The 16,071-nt window shown below is 47.7% G+C and overlaps 1 protein-coding gene across 12 annotated transcripts in view; it reads right to left on the minus strand.

Moving 5' to 3' along the window:
* CCM2 (CCM2 scaffold protein) overlaps positions 1-16,071 on the minus strand; it is a 56,678-nt gene that overhangs the window by 21,345 nt on the left and 19,262 nt on the right. For 10 of the 12 annotated variants that reach the window (XM_057732376.1, XM_057732375.1, XM_057732368.1 and 7 more), the window contains one exon: positions 10,271-10,444. The exons of the other annotated variants lie outside the window; for them this stretch is intronic. In XM_057732376.1, coding sequence (XP_057588359.1) covers positions 10,271-10,444 — 174 coding nt within the window. The remainder of the gene's footprint in view (positions 1-10,270; positions 10,445-16,071) is intronic. 12 annotated transcript variants of the gene reach the window in all.

Genomic DNA, 16,071 nt, shown 5'->3' on the forward strand with positions numbered 1-16,071 from the left:
GGGGGAGATGCTTTAGAACTAGGCTTCCTGGAGCTATTAACTGGTCATAGCACATCAAGGGGACAACAGGACCCCAGGAGAGCAGAAGCCAGGTGGCAGTACTTAGCTACCAGCAGCACGGGCAGGTGTGCTCACCGCAGTGGGCAGTGACTTACTGCAAATGGTCAGTGGTGGGGGATAGGGTGGCAGGGGGGCTGACACGCAGGCCCTACAGAGATGCAATTAGAGCAGTGGGGTTCCCGGGGCAGGAGAGCTGCTGGGAGCCAACCAGGGTCCCACCTCACGTATACAAACAAGGACACCACCACTGAGTGTGCTGCTCCAGTGCAAAGTGGCAATCTCTGACCCGGTTTCCAGTCCCAGAAAGCACCTGAAGGAGGGGCCAAGCCCCAGGAGAACAAATTTGTAACACGAACACAAGTATACACTGCGGCGACGCCCCCAGTTCCCTCCAAAGGGACTCACCACCGTCACTTACTTGAGTAACAGTACTCGGGAGAAGGAAAATCTGTTCAAGGTTTGGAAGAGAGGGTCTGACACAGTGCTGAAACTCAGGGGCCCAGACTGCCAGAAAGGTCCTCTACAGGGCGGGGCACACCCAGGAGGGGACACCTGAAAGGATGCCAAATCTCCTCAGAGATGCAGGGCACATCCGGAACCAACAGTCGTTACACCACACTTGGTCTCCAGTGGACACAATGCGTGGGTCAGGGATCCAGGGCGTGGCAGCAGGAGTGGCTCCGATTACTATCAATCCAAGAGACACACGTGGGGAGTGTGTGCTCCCAGCCCCGAAACTTTTGGCTCTGTGGGTTTTGAGAGCCTGGCTCTAGGGGTAAATTGCTTCCATTGGGGGACACAAAAAGGATCTAAAGTCAAAACTGAAGTCACCTCCTGATGCCAGCAGACAAGCAAGCCGAAAAAGGCAGTACTCTTCTGCAGGGGCAACTGGCCTGGATCATGATAAGGGGGTGAGGAAGCTGCTATATCCTGGGGACAGAGCGCCGCCTGTGTAGTCTTCAGGGGTCTCTTGCATGCCCATAAGTGAGCAGATACATATCTTCTTCCTCAGCCTCATCCTGCTTCCTTCCCTCTCCTTCTCCTGAGAACATGCTCTGATTCATCAAACACGACCTCCACTTTCAGGCTCTGCTTCTAGAGAACCGAGACACCTCTGAACAAAGGCTAACGACAAACAAGGAAAACCTCACAACTAACTTCATGGAGAAGGGCGAACTCACCTACTACATTGAGCACTAGGGAAAACGTATGGGAAAACCACCAACCACCCAACAGAAAAATGGCTATAGAAAGAGATATGACCATTTCTAAAGATACACAACCTCACTCAGAATTACAAACTGTGATGAAACAGACTATGTCCATCAGATTGCCAAAGATCAGAAAGCCTGCATGTACACTGTGTGGCTGCGTAGTGTGGATAAACAGGTATTCTCCCAGACTGCCAGTGAGGTACACTGGCTTAAATCCTGCATGAAGGGCAACCTGGAAATGTCTGTCAAGATGAAAAGTAACCTACCTTACACCCAGAAACTCTACTTCTGGAATTTATCCTATAGGGTTAGTAAAATGTGTAACAGAGATAAATTAAGTATGTATGAATAGATCACTGGTTACATAAAATATGGTACAACCATATAGTGGAATACTACACAGCCAGTGAAATGGGTGAGGCAGCTTTATGTGCCCCAGCCCTCCAAGATATGTCAAAATACACTGCTGTGTGTAAACAACAAGGTACAAAGTACCAGCTAGGTAATCATTTGGGAACAAACACACGTGTGTGCTTGTGTATGGACAGACCGCCCACGCAGGGACACATAAGAAACTGATGTCAATGATTCTTTCGGAGGGACGGGGTGGGGGTGGGGGGCATGACTGGGGACCTCTTCTCACCAAGAATCTCCTTACCGTCTGAATTTTGTACCATGTCCATAACTCACATGTTCAACTTTTAAAAATACAATAAATAAGAAATGATAAATCTCATCAAGAAGCATCTTGGCTTTGGTATCACAAATGTGACTAATTACTCACTGCTGTCCCGAGAATTAAAAGCCAGAGTGTGAGTTCACAGGTCCAGAGCCTGCACTGCGCCCCATGGAGTCAAATGTTGGCTTAAGATGGAAACTACGGGAAGGATGCTTCAGCTTTAAAAAGGCTGGGTAAGGATTCAATGAGAAAATGTATTTAAAATGTTGAACAAGGGACTTCCCTGGTGGTCCAGTGGTAAAGAATCTGCCTTCCAATGCAAGGGATGTGGGTTCGATTCCTGGTCCAGGATGATCCCACATGACTCGGGGCAACTGAGCCCGAGTGCCACAACTACTGAGCCCATGTGGCTCAACTAGAGAGCGTGCATGCCACAAACTACAGAGCCCACATGCCCTGGAGCCTGTGTGCCACAACTAGAGAAGAAAAAACCTGCACACCACTACCAGAAAGAAGCCTGTGTGCCACAATGAAGAGCCTGCATACTGCAACAAGAGATCCCGCATGCCTCAACGAAGATTTCACGTGCCACAACTAAGACCTGATGCAGCCAATAAATAAACAAATAAATAAATAAAATTTTAAACAGTGTTGCCGTATATGGTAAGCATTCAGAAAAGAGAAGGTACTGTTAAGTGCCTCTCACCTTCATGTTATTGGGTGGGCCAAAAGGTTCGTTCAGTTTTTTCCATAAGATGGCTCTAGCAGCTTAGTTGTCTTTAACTTCGTTCAAAACGATTTTGTTAGATTGCATGTGACAGCTGTCATATCAGCGTGCATTTAAAAAAAGACTTATCAAAATGGGTGAATTTTTGTGTAGCCATTTTTATATTGAAGATAGAAGAAAAAAGCAACATTTTCAGCATATTAGGCTTTATTATTTCAAGAAAGGTAAAAACAACTGAAATGCAAAAAAAAGATTTGTGCAGTGTATGGAGAAGGTGCTGTGACTGATAGAACACGTCAAAAGTCATTTGCAAAGTTTCAGGCTGGAGATTTCTTGCTGGACGATGCTCCATGGTCGGGTAGACCAGCTGAAGTTGATAGTGATCAAATCGAGACATTAATTGAGATCAACGTTATGCCACGTGGGAGATTGCCGACATACTCAAAATATCCAAATCAAGTGCTGAAAATCATTTGCACCGGCTTGGTTATGTGAATCGCTTTGATGTTTGGGGAAAAAAAACCTTCTTGACCATATTTCCGTGTGCGATTCTCTACTTAAACGTTATGAAAACATTCCGTTTTTAAAGCAAATTGTGACGGGCAATGAAAACTGCATACTGTACAATAATGTGGAACAGAAAAGATCGTGGGGCAAGCAAAAGGAACCACCGCCAACCACACCGAAGGCTGGTCTTCACCCAAAGAAGGTGATGTTATGTATGTGGCAGGATTGGAAGGGAGTCCTCTATTATGAGCTCCTTTCAGAAAACCAAAAAATTCACGCCAGCAAGTACTGCTCCCAATTAGACCAACTGAAAGCAGCACTTGATGAAAAGCATCAGGAATTAGTCAACAGAAAATGCATAATCTTCCGACAGGATAATGCAGGACTGCATGTTTCTTTGATGACCAGGCAAAAACTGTTACAGCTTGGCTGGGAAGTTCTGATTCATCTGCCGTATTCACCAGACACTGCACCTTCAGATTTTCATTTATTTCAGTCTTTACACAATTCTCTTAATGGAAGACTGTAAAAGGCACCTGGAAAAGTTGTTTGCTCAAAAAGATAAAAAGTTTTGGGAAGATGGAATTGTGAAGTTGCCTGAAAAATGGCAGAAGATAGTGGAACAAAAGGGTGAATACATTGTTCAATAAAGTTCTTGGTGAAAATGAAAAATGTGTCTCTTATTTTTACTTAAAAACTGAAGGCACTTTTTGGCCAACCCAATGTTCATTCTAAATACAAAATACTTTCCATAAAGAACCACACTGGAGTATATGGGAGTAAAAGTTTCCTCACCACTAGTGGATTGTATTGCAGTCGCTGTTTTTATTTTATCAAAGTAATACATGTACAAAGTTTAAAAAGGTAAGTAGGGGATATGTGTATAAAAACAGATGATTGAACCTGATGTACCCCTCCAAAAAAAAAAAAAATTAAAAAAAAAAAGGTAAGTAGTCCCCAAAAGCGTTTAACAAAAAACAACAATCTGGTCCCAATCCAGGCAACCCTATAAACTGCTTCCAAGAGGCACCGACTCAGGGGTCTTCCGGATCTAGAGCCAACTTTCTAAATAATGGTTTTACGTTGCTACTGCCTGATTCAACAATTTAAACTTTTTTAAAAAATTTTATTTATTTATTTATTTATTTTTATTGGCTGTGCTGGGTCTTTTTTTTTAATAAATTTATTTATTTATTTATTTATTTGGCTGTGTTAGGTCTTTTGTGCTGCGCGCAGGCTTTCTTCTAGTTGCGGTGAGTGGCGGCTACTCTTCGTTGTGGTGCGCGGGCTCCTCATTGCCATGGCTTCTCTTGTTGCAGAGCACGGGCTCTAGGCGTGTGGGCTTCAGTAATTGCAGCACATGGGCTCAATAGTTCTGGCTCACGGGCTCTAAAGCGCAGGCTCAATAGCTGTGGCGCAGGGCTTAGTTGCTCTGCGGCATGTGGGATCTTCCTGGAGCAGGGATCGAACCCGTGCCCCCTGCACTGGCAGGCGGATTCTTAACCACTGCGCTACCAGGGAAGCCCCTGGGTCTTTTTTTTTTTTTTTTGCTGTGCACAGGCTTTCTTTTTAGCTGCAGTGAGTGGGGGCTACTCTTTGTTGTGGTGCGCGGGCTCCTCATTGCCGTGGCTTCTCTTGTTGCGGAGCACGGGCTCTAGGTGCGTGGGCTTCAGTAATTGCAGCACATGGGCTCAGTAGTTGTGGTTCACGGGCTCTAAAGCACAGGCTCAATAGTTGTGGCGCATGGGCTTAGTTGCTCTGCGGCATGTGGGATCTTCCTGGAGCAGGGATCAAACCTGTGTCCCCTGCATTGGCTGGCGGATTCTCAACCACTGCGCCACTTAGGAAGCCCTGATTTATCAATTTAAGACATTAGCTGTTGACTTCCAGTTACGGCAGAGAAAGATTTAACTCTCTTCTATCACCACTCCCACTTCCTTTTTTCTTACGATTTAGATAATTTACTTAGTCATTACTTGGTGCTTATGTCATTCTGTTATGTATATTCTGCTGTGCCAAGAGGTACTGAAATCACAATTTTGTTTATGCATAATCTTTAGTTTTTTAAAATCTCTAACTTTAAGATAATTCTAAGTCACGTGCAGTTGTAAGAAATACTACACAAAGATCCACTGGGCCCCACCCTGTTACACCTAAGGTAACATCCTGTGACCACCCAGCATCACAATCAGGATAGTGACTACATGGTCAGGTTACAGAACATTCCATCCATTACAAGGTCCCTCCCATTTCTTTTACAGGCGCACCCACTTCCTGCCCACCTGGTCTTCTCCTTAACTCCTAGCAAGCCCTATCTGTTCTCCATTTCAGTAATTTTGTCATATCAAGAATGTCATACAAAGGGAATCATACAGTATGTAACTTTGGGATTAGCTTTTTTCACTCAGCATAATCCTCTGCAGATTCCTGGAGGCTGTTGAAGGAATCAGTAATTCATTCCTTTTTATAGCTGAGTAGGGTTCCACAGTATGGATGTACATCATTTGTTTAACCATCTACTCACTGAAGGACATCTGGGGTATTTCCAGTGTGGGGCTACTATGAATAAAGCTGCTTTTAATATTCCTGTACAGGTGTTTGTGTCAACACGAATTTTCATTTCCCTGGGATAAATACTCAAAGTGCAACTGCCAGGTCATACAGTAGTTGCATGTTCAGTTTTTAAGGAACTGCCCACTTGTTTTCCAGGGTGGCTGCACCATTTTACATGCCCACCAGCCACGCATGAGGGATCCTCTGTGTCCTCGCCAGCATTTGGTGTTCTCACTAATTATTTAACTTTAGTCATTCTGGTTGGTATGTAGTGATGTCTCACTGTGGTTGTAATTTGCACTTCCCTAATGGCTAAGTGATGCTGAGCATCTTCATGGGCTTTTTCCCATTTGAATACCTTCTTTGGTGAAATGTCTCTTCATGACTTTTGCCCATGTTCTAATCAGATTCTTTGCTTTTCTACTATTGGGCTTTCACAGCTCTTTATATATTCTAGATAAAAGACCTTTGGCAGATAGGTGGTTTGCAAAAATCTTGTCCCAATCTGTAGCTTGTCTTTTGACCCTCCTAATGGAGTCTTCTGCAGAACAAAAGTTTTTAAATTTTATGTTCAGTTTACCAATTATTCCCGTTTTGGTGTCAAGTCTAAGGACTCTGTCTACCCTGGGTCCTGAAAATTTTCTCTTACTTTTTTTTTCCTAAAAGTGTCATAGTTTTACATTTTACCTTTAATTCTAGGATCCATTTTGAATTAATTTTTTGTATAAGCTGTGAGATTTAGTGTGAGGTTTATTTTTCTCTGTGTGTGTGTCCAACGGCTCCAGCATTTGCTAAGAAGACGGTCCTTCCACTGATTTGCTTTTGCACCTCTGTCAATAATCAGTTGGGTGTATCTGTGTGGGTCTGTTTCTGGGTTCATGACGTTGCTCCACTGATTACTGTCAATCCTGCTGCTACCTCACGGTCTTCACTGCTGTAGCTCTGAAGTGTTGGGTAGGCCGAAAAGTTCATTTGGGTTTTTCCGTAACATCTCACGGAAAAATCTGAATGAACTTTTTAGCCAATCCAATACATCGTGAAATCTGAGGACTGAGTCCTCTCTTTTTACTCTTCTTTTTCAAACCATTCCAGCTATTCTACTCCTTTTGCCTTTCCATATAAATTTTAGAATACTCTTGTCTGTATCTACAAAACACCTTGCTGGGATTTTGATAGGAATTGCATCAAACCTGTATATCAATTTGGGGAGAAGTGACATGTTAACTAGGTTGAATCTTCCAGTGCATGAACATGGTATGACTCCACTTACTTACATCATTGATTCTTTCATCCATGTTGTGTAGTTTTCAGCATACAAATCCTATACATTTTGTTAGATTTATACCTAAGTATCTGTATCCATGTCTGTCTGTAACTTATTTTTGTTTCATACTGCCTGATTTTGGTATCAGGGAAATACTAACCTCACAAAATGAGTTAAAAAGTGTTCCCTCCCTTTCTGTTTCTCTGGAAGAGACTGTGTAGATTTAGTGTTAACTCTATAAACATTTGATAGAATTTTCCAGAAACCATCTGGGCCTGGAGATTTTATTTATGGGAGTTTTCAAATTAGATATTAATTTTTTTTTAATAGTTACAGAGCTATTCAAACGATGTATTTACTGGTGACCTGTGGCAGTCTGTGCTCTTCAAGGAACCGGTCCTTTTGTTGGCTGCTGTCTGAGGGTGCAGAGTCGCCTGTAGTGCTCTTTCATCAACCTTTGATTTTTCAGGGTCTCTTAGCACTTGAAGGATGTCAGTCACTTTCTTCTGGTCCCGTGGTTCCTGACGAGAAATCTGTCATTCTGTTTTCCCTAAGGGTAAAGTGTTCTTTCTCACTGCTTTCAAGACTCTGTCTTTGTCTTTACTTTTTGGAAGTTTCACTATGACGTGTCTTGGTGTGGACTGCTTTCGGTTTATTGTATTTGTGGTGCACTCAGCTTCTTGAATCTCTAAGTTCGTCTTTTGCCAAATCAGAGAAGTTTCATCCATGATCTCTCTGATCAGTTTTTCAGCCCCACTCCCACCCCCCACCCCACCCCCTCTTAGCTGTCTCTTCTCCCTCCAGGACTTTGATGACACAAATGTCAGAAAATCTGCTCTAGTCCCACAGGGGGAGGGGAGCACACCTTGTTACCAGGTGGAGAGGCTGACTTCCCACTGGTCTCCACTGCCACCTGAGTAGGCGGCTCCTCTTCCCTGTTGGACACGGTTGGCATCCTGGCTCCACAAGTGGCCCCCCTGACATGAAGGGTGGTGTGTGTCACATCGCTGCTGAGGGCAGAATTCCAGGCTCTCCACATGGTCTCCACTGACACCCCAGTTCCACTAGGGATGCATCACAGATAACGTCCTAGCTCCCTACTCAGCCTTCTCTGGGGTGGGTGCTGGCCCCCACTTGGCCTTTGCTGGTAGAGGCAGTGGTGGGGTCACAGGTTTTTCAGCCACATTTAGTTGGAAATGAGCAGGTATTGTAAAACATTTTCTGTCCTGCTAAGCCATCCCTTTCCTGGTGCTTTGGCCAGAGGGGGTGAATTTTGTTGGAGTTCTGTGTGCACCTGTTGGCTTTTCTGGGTGGCAGTTTCTTCAGCTCCAAGCCTGGGATACATGAGGAAAAAGAGAACCAGGGAACTCACCACTGGTTCGCCCCTTGGGTCCCAAGGTCCCTCATTGGTCTGCCGTCTCCCTACCTTTCACAGCCTTCTTATGGTTGTTGCATCTATAATGTCTAGGATTTTTAGGTGTACTTAGTGAGAGAAATAGGGAAAACTTTGTCAACTCTCTCTTCCTAGAAGCAGATGTCCCAAAACTTTAAATTTTTGTGGTGTAATGTGGGCCCACTCTTCCCTCCACTTGCTTTGTTTTCAATGTACAACACTATCTTCCCAATTCTTCAGCAACCTCTACCCCAACACATAAAACCATCTGAGCTGCTCTGGCCTGTTCCTCAGATTCCCCAGTTGGGAATTCCCTCTACTCTTCTCTGTGCTAGAGCCCCAGTTCCGGATCGGTGTCTTCCACCTTCCTGGTGTGTCCTTGTGCTCTGAGGCAGCACATCTCTCAGGAATCTCATCAGAACAGGCTTTGAGGGCTCACGTTTTAGAGACCTGACTGTCTGGTCATCATAACTAGAAAGGGACCCTTTCAACCTGAGAGTCATGTCTATTGGTGAATTCCGCATCGCTGTCTTAACAACTTCTTCCCACTCTCCTCCATTCCTTCTTCTCATGAGTCAGATGTTGAACCTCCTGGATGGATCCTAAAATTTTTTTCTCTCTCACCTTCTGTTTCGATCTCCTTGTCTTTTGGTTCTTCTTTATGAGTGATTTTCTTGACTTTATCTCTTAAGCTCTTATCTCCACTTGTTATCCTGTTATCTAACAGTTAACAAGATTTCCTCTTATCTTTCTGGCAATATTATATGTTTTTATTTTTCCCCTAGTTTCCACACTGTGGCTGTTGCATTCATGTTTATGTCTTATGTTTGTCCTGGGCTCTATCTTTAGGTTAAATGTTTTCTTTAAATGTGTATTTCTCCTTGGCTGCCCACGACAGAAGCCATGTGCACAGGCAGAGTTGCAAACCATGGGCTTCTCTCAGGCTGGCTGGGTGGTCACCCCAGGGTCATTCAAGGCAACACTTCTGTGGGTTGTATGGCTTCCACATGAAAGCACCCCTTCAAGGATCCCCTTGTGGGAGAGGCCTGGTTGCAGGACTTCTGGACGCTTGAGGGAAAGGGGGTTGGCGATTCTCACTCTTCCAGACACAGGCATTGACTTAATCTGCTTGTCTTCACAGTGAGTCTCTCCCTACCCTCCTCCAGGCCAGGTGTCCTCACATCTAAAGCCTCCTTAGTGCCGAGTCTCTACCAGGGAGACCTCCCTCCTCCCCCTATGCCAGGTGAGAGCGGGCCCCTCCCCACGCCCACAAGGTGCTCCACACCTCTCCCCAGCCCCTGGGTCCAGCTAGATGGCTCTGCGTCCTCTGAGGGACGCAGGTCCAGCTCCATGGGCTCTGTAAACTCATTACCCAACTTCTGTCGGCTCCCTATGCACGTCTACAGGCTTCTCTCATCACCACTGCCCCTTTCCCATTCTCTCTGACCATGCGGTTTTATACCTTTTTATTCACTTCTTCTCACATAGTGTTTAGGGGAAGCACTAAAAATACACTAGTGCACGTCATGTTTATCCACAAATGGGCACAGGCTTTGACAGGATTTAGCAGCCCATGTCCTAGGCTGTGACAATGACACATGCGACAGCTCTAAGCCTTGACCAAGGAACCAAAACACATAGCCAGCCTTTACGAGAAAGGAGGCGGCTTGCGACTGGAGAAAACCAGAAATGGAGCCAGAAGACAGAAATCTGGAGTCTGGATGCCCAGTCATCAGACACAACACCACAGGGGCACCACTGGGTGAGAGTCAGCTGAGGTGTGCCTGGGGACGAGTCCCATAACTGCAGCGTTTGTTGCATCAGGGAGCCTTTGCTGGCGACAGGCAGGCGGGTCCTGCGGCCGTGGACTTACCTTCACCTCCTTCTCGATATAGTCGCTCAGCAGTCTGTCGGGCTCGACGCGCTCGGGCAGGGACAGCACCACAGTGTGCAGAGGGCGCCTCTCTGTCACCTTCTCATGGGCTTTCTTATCTCTACTCTTTTCACCTTTTAGGAATACTCGTTTAAACGGCGACACAATTCCAGGCTGCAGGCAGAAACGGCAATGATTGGAGTTCATTATTCACAAAGGCTTCGCGTTGTACCCATGGCTAACAAGCGGAAGTGGCCAGAACCACCACCACAGTCCCCGTGCACACAGGGGCTGGCCACTGCCGGCCAGGGTGGGCCAGGCCCGGGGCTGCCTCGGGCACCGGGGGGCTGGTCCCTCACTCTGCAAGGACACTTAAAAGGTCAGGGACCAATCCTCAAGGTAAGTAAACTCAGGAGGTGAGAAGAAAGCAGGAAGGGGGAGATTCTCCCAGAAGACAAAAATGCAGCACTGCTCTGACCCTCCCAGCTCTGCTGGGTCACTTCACTGCAGGGTCCTCGGAGAAGGCGGGGAGGTGTGACCAGGGCTGTGGCATCAACAGGAAACACAGCTCAAAAGCCATGAGGCCCAGCTCTTTCCTCTCCCATAGGAACACAGCATGTGCTCTGCTTTCCACTCCCTCTGCCGGGGCCTTGGGGGCTCAGGGCGCTGACCAGCACCTGGGTGACCTCACACCCTAGTTAGTGTCTAGAGAGGCCTGGAGGCCAAATCCTACAATCAAAGTACACCTGCAGAGCAAGAGCCAGGGATGGCAGGGAGAATAATATCAACCTAGCCTGCAGGCCCCAGGAAAAGGCCTAGGATCCCCTCCCTGCAGCTCTGTTAAGAGCCCTCCACGCCCTCTGCGGACACAGATGTTCAGTCAGGCACGTGCACTGGGCACCCGCATGCAAAGGCCGAAGGTGACCACTTCCAGTCACCCAGGGAATGTACAGCCAGAGAATACAAGATGCCAGCATGCAGCCTCAGCAGGGAAACATCCCCAAACACAGGAGCAAAACCCAAAGCTGGTGACCCACACCAGATCGAGAAGTCACCTTCCATTGTCTTGTCTGTGATTCTGCAGCTCGCCTGCCTGGGCAGGGCCCATGACTGGCCTAGCTCTGACCAACACTTACAGAAACAAATGTATAGGTCACCAAACATGTATTAAAAGTTCTCATTCCCGTTTCTCCTCTGCATGTGGGAAATTCAGCCACGTGCCATATCCCACCCGAAACAATGCCACAGAACCTATGATTCTGTGAGACGCCTCGTCAGGCTGTCAATCTCACAGATGGAGGATGGAGGGGGCACTGACTCCCCCACAAAGGCAGGTGAGACCTTCCTTGAGGTCTCCCAGGAGATCCTGCAGGGCCTGCCCCACACCCACAAGATGCTCAGCTGCAAACAAAGGCCACCCCACCTAAAACGCACCCTCCGTAAAGCGAACCCCAGCATTCTTTGTGCTCCTTCTAGCCTCCTCCTCCGAGTCTGGCTTTCCTCCTCTGCTCCTTGTCTTGCACTCCTTACCCCTGAGCACTTGGCCCTTGGATAGCTGCCTTTTACTCTACTGATCTACTACGACTAATACCGGAATACCCCTGCTTGCTCTGGGCAGCCCTAGTTCCCACTCCCCACCCCAACACAGCCCCTTGCTGCTCCGTGCTGGGCTGAGGGGAGAGCAGGTAAAAAAATGCTAATGTGAGGCCCTCTGGGCTGCTGATGATCAAAGCTGGACGACATGCATGCGTGACTTCATTTCCTTCTCTCTGCTCTTTATATTTGAAATTTTCCGTAACAATCTTTTTTTAAAGGATGAGTATAGTTCTTGCCTACAACTACTTACACTTAAGCCAAGACAAGATAAAAGCACGAAAGGTTAAGGGAGACAAGATCATCAATCAATGCCATCATCATAAGGACCATGTCATCTCCACAGTCTCAGACGCACTGCAGAGTAGACAGAGGGCACCCCTCGGAGGAGTCCGCGATGGCTGATCCCAGTTCCCCACAGACTGCCCCCAGGGTCCTCTCAGGCTTCTTTCTCCTCAATCCCACAGGAGTTGTCAGCCCCAACACGAATTAGGTGAGTGAAAGAGAGGGTGGACCACTTCAGGTGAAATTCTGAGGGGCGGGGTCTTGACCAGGTGGTAGCCACATAGGGCTCCTGTGGAAATGGTGGGAAATGGTCACCCACAATTTACCAGACAAGCCCCAGTGGTAACCTTTACATCGGAAGCAACGCTGGGAATTGAGTCATGTAACATATTTCACCAGCCTGGCAGGCTAGGCCAGACCAGACCAAACTGAACTGTGACTGCCTCTCTGGCTGGCATCCCAGGCGATCAGATGGCACACAGATGACTCTTCGATCCTGTTCTGCTTGACTGTTTATCTGCACTGAGAGCCTCCCAGTTCCTATGATGGGCAAGGCACTGCCCTAGGGCTGTGGAAATACCAAGACCTGCAACACAGTGTTACGCAGATGATCTACGTCTGAAATTGGCCAGAGTACACATCTGTCCCTACACCACTTCTACCTAGCAACCTCACAAAGTTCACTCTCCCAAATCGTAACCAGCGGGGGGCACAGCCCGTGGTTGATTCTGAATCCCACGGGCGCATGAAAACAGCTCAGCTCGATCTGTTTTCTGTTCCACCTCGTTACTCCTCTACATCTGAGAGCAACAGGAAACCAATTCTGGGACGAGAGGTTTGCCTAGGTCAGCCTCTTACCAAGAATCCCGTGCTAAACTGCCAGGTCCACAAACCACATGCAACCCACGCTGTTATTTTAATGTTGAGGGATGGGTCATAAAGTCACAGTCTGCACACAGAATTAGTCTGTGTGACAAGGACCCAGAGCCCAAGTCCTGCAACCCCACCTTAAGGTGAGACCCTCTGTCGGCCGATAAGCTGCATCTGTCTGGCCCCTGCAGGCCAAGGAAACCAGGACGGCCTACTGCGGACACCTCCTACTGCTCAACAATCGGCTTTCCCTCTGTTGAGCCCCACTGGTCTTCCTCTGCCTTTACCTCTTGGGACCCAGCACCCCACGGGGGAGCAAAAAAGCTGGTTAATGAATGTGTTTGGTGCCTGCGCAATCCAGGCATCGGGAAGGCCCTGTGGGTGGATGAGACAGAATTCCCGCCCTCAAGGAGGTCACAGTTAAGCAGGGGGAAGAAATGAGCCCAAAGCAGATGAACAGGGACTAAATCCATGATGAGGACTGCCAGCCAGGTGCCTCAAAGGTGTGCTTTAGTGCCAAAATGCCCTGCTTTTAAAGGAGCTACCCTGGCAACAAGGCACGGCCCTGTGAGGCCCCGTGACGAAAAATGGTGCCCGCCCTCCACTGCTCACAGGCCGGTGGAGGCTAGCTAGCCACCCCATAACCCAGGCTGCACACAAGACCACATAGCCGACCATGAACTTGGCATGACTGATTTGGAATCAGACACAGCTTCCCAAACTCAGTCTTTAGCCCTGCATACACCAGGCACTATGTGCTTTTTTTAATGTCCCAAATAAGCTTACCCGGTGGATGAGCCTTCCTAGAAAGCGGAATGTTAAAACCATTATGTAAAGAAATGCTCCCTAGCAAACCTGCAGCTTTCCTCTGCCGCCCTGCCCTGTTCAGTGCAGAACGGAGGCGGCTGCTCCACCTGAGGACGGCAGGCATGTGACACAGGAGATGCACGCCCTGCTCCCGCTGCAGGAGCTGGAAAGCACACACACAGCTGGGAGCTGGGGACAGCAGGCACGGTGGGGGCCCCTCAGCTTTTCCAGAAACACAATGAACAAGAGGTTTTTGTTTTGAAACTGATGTTGCTTTTAAACGTGAAAATGTAAAAGAAAGTTCTGGTTGGGACTTCCCTGGTGGTCCAGTGGTTAAGAATCTGCCTTCCAATGCAGGGGATGTGGGTTCGATCCCTGGTCGGTGAACTAAGATCCCACATGCCACAGGGCAAGTAAGCCTGCACGCCGCAACTACTGAGCCCACAACTAGGGAGAAGCCCGTGCACTGCAGTAAAGAGCCCACGGGCCGCAAAGAAAGATCCCACATGCCACAACTAAGACCCAACGCAGCCAAATAAAATAAATATTAAAAAAAAAAGAAAGAAAGAAAGAAAAGAAAAAAGAAAAGAAAGTTCTAGTTAAAAAAAAAAACTGGAGAACAATTAAGAGCATTAGTCGTTGCTGTATCAGCGCACTCTGTCACACAGAATCAGGGTTCCATTAAACGATCGTGGATTCTTAATTCACTGGAATAGCCTCCAAATCAATAGTTTCAAAAAGTGGTTTTAGCCCGTGTGATTGCTCATCCTTCACTCAACAGGTATTTTTATTGAGCGCTCACGTTCATTATCACTGAAGTGATTTTGTAATCTCTGAGCCCCTGGAAGGAGCACAGCACCAAATGCGGGTTCTCCTCGTGAATGGAGCCCTGGCACTCAGTGCCACCCGGGGTGCATCTGTGCCCCAGTCTCTCGTGAAGAAACGGGGCCCTGAGTGTTGAAGGAACCAACAGAGGGTCCAGGGTGCAGAGCCAGGGAGGTGATGCGGAGCTTCAGAGGCCCTGTCTGGCAACTGCAGACTGCTCATGTGGAAGACACGCTGCTCTTTAGACTGTGCGGAACTTCTGAACTGGCTCAGAAGCGATCCCTAGACCCTTACGATATTCTTGCAGTATTTTCTATCTTACGCTTGAAACAACTTTCGAAGTTGGAAACCTCAAATGTAGCTCTTTGTTACACACACAGACAGACACACACACACAAACTCTGGCCCGCTTAGCGCTTTCCTAGAGGAAAGCCCAGGGGCCAGGCTGGCCTTGGGTATTGTTAGATTAAAGACTGACTTAGAATCTCACTTGGGGTGACCAGGCTCCAAGTAACTGCATCTCCTAAACAAATTCTCAGAGGCTAACTTCTCTATCAGAGCGTCTGTTTATTAATTTACAATAAGAAATGCATGTGCTGAAGGAACCAGCACAGCCACTTGTGGGACAGTGGCCTCTACTTGGGGACCAAAGTGAATAATAAGGTGACACATAACAACCCACTCCACGTCCACAGTGCCCAGCTCAGCACGTTCTGGAGACAGTGTGTCGCAATGAAAGAAGGAAACCCAAGCTGGGCACCTCGAATGCCTCAATACAGTGTTCACGTACCCTTATTTACTCCTTTAGCTAATAATACAAACCTGCCCCTGAACAAACGCTTCAAGTGCAAGGCCCTGGGGTCCCTCAGTTCAGCATTCAGCAAATGTCTAATGGGCACTTAGCATGTGCCTGGCACTGGGGCTGTACCTTGAGGGACCCCCATCCCTGCTCCAGGGCCCCTCCTGCTGAGGGAGAGAGAGGGGGACTGCTCGGCAGGGATCAGGCTCTGCAGGGCTACGGGACAACACCGGGGAGAGACACCAAGGCCGGAGTGTGGGCCAGGCAGAGTCACAGTTCTGTCCAGCTGGGCAAGCCAGCAGCTACTCCCCACAGATGACATCTACCCAAGTGCGCGCGGCACCCCGACAAATCCTCTCCTGCAAGCGCCACTGTTTAAACCTGCATGCATGCCACATCACCTATCTTAACTCCAACTAACTTCCAGCACTCCCTGTGGTATAGACATCAGCAAGTCTACAGATTCGCTATTTTTTTAAAAAGTACTTAAGCACCTACCAACAGAAAAAGAATCTTTCTTAGGTACTGAGGAGGCCCAAAAAAGGAGCACGGACACAGCCCACGCCCAAGGATCTCCTACAGACCTCAAGTTCCCCATCTCAGGACTAGGCGTGAACCTGAC

Source organism: Hippopotamus amphibius, chromosome 4 (genome assembly GCF_030028045.1).
Source record: "Hippopotamus amphibius kiboko isolate mHipAmp2 chromosome 4, mHipAmp2.hap2, whole genome shotgun sequence".
NCBI classification, from domain to species: Eukaryota; Metazoa; Chordata; class Mammalia; order Artiodactyla; family Hippopotamidae; genus Hippopotamus; species Hippopotamus amphibius.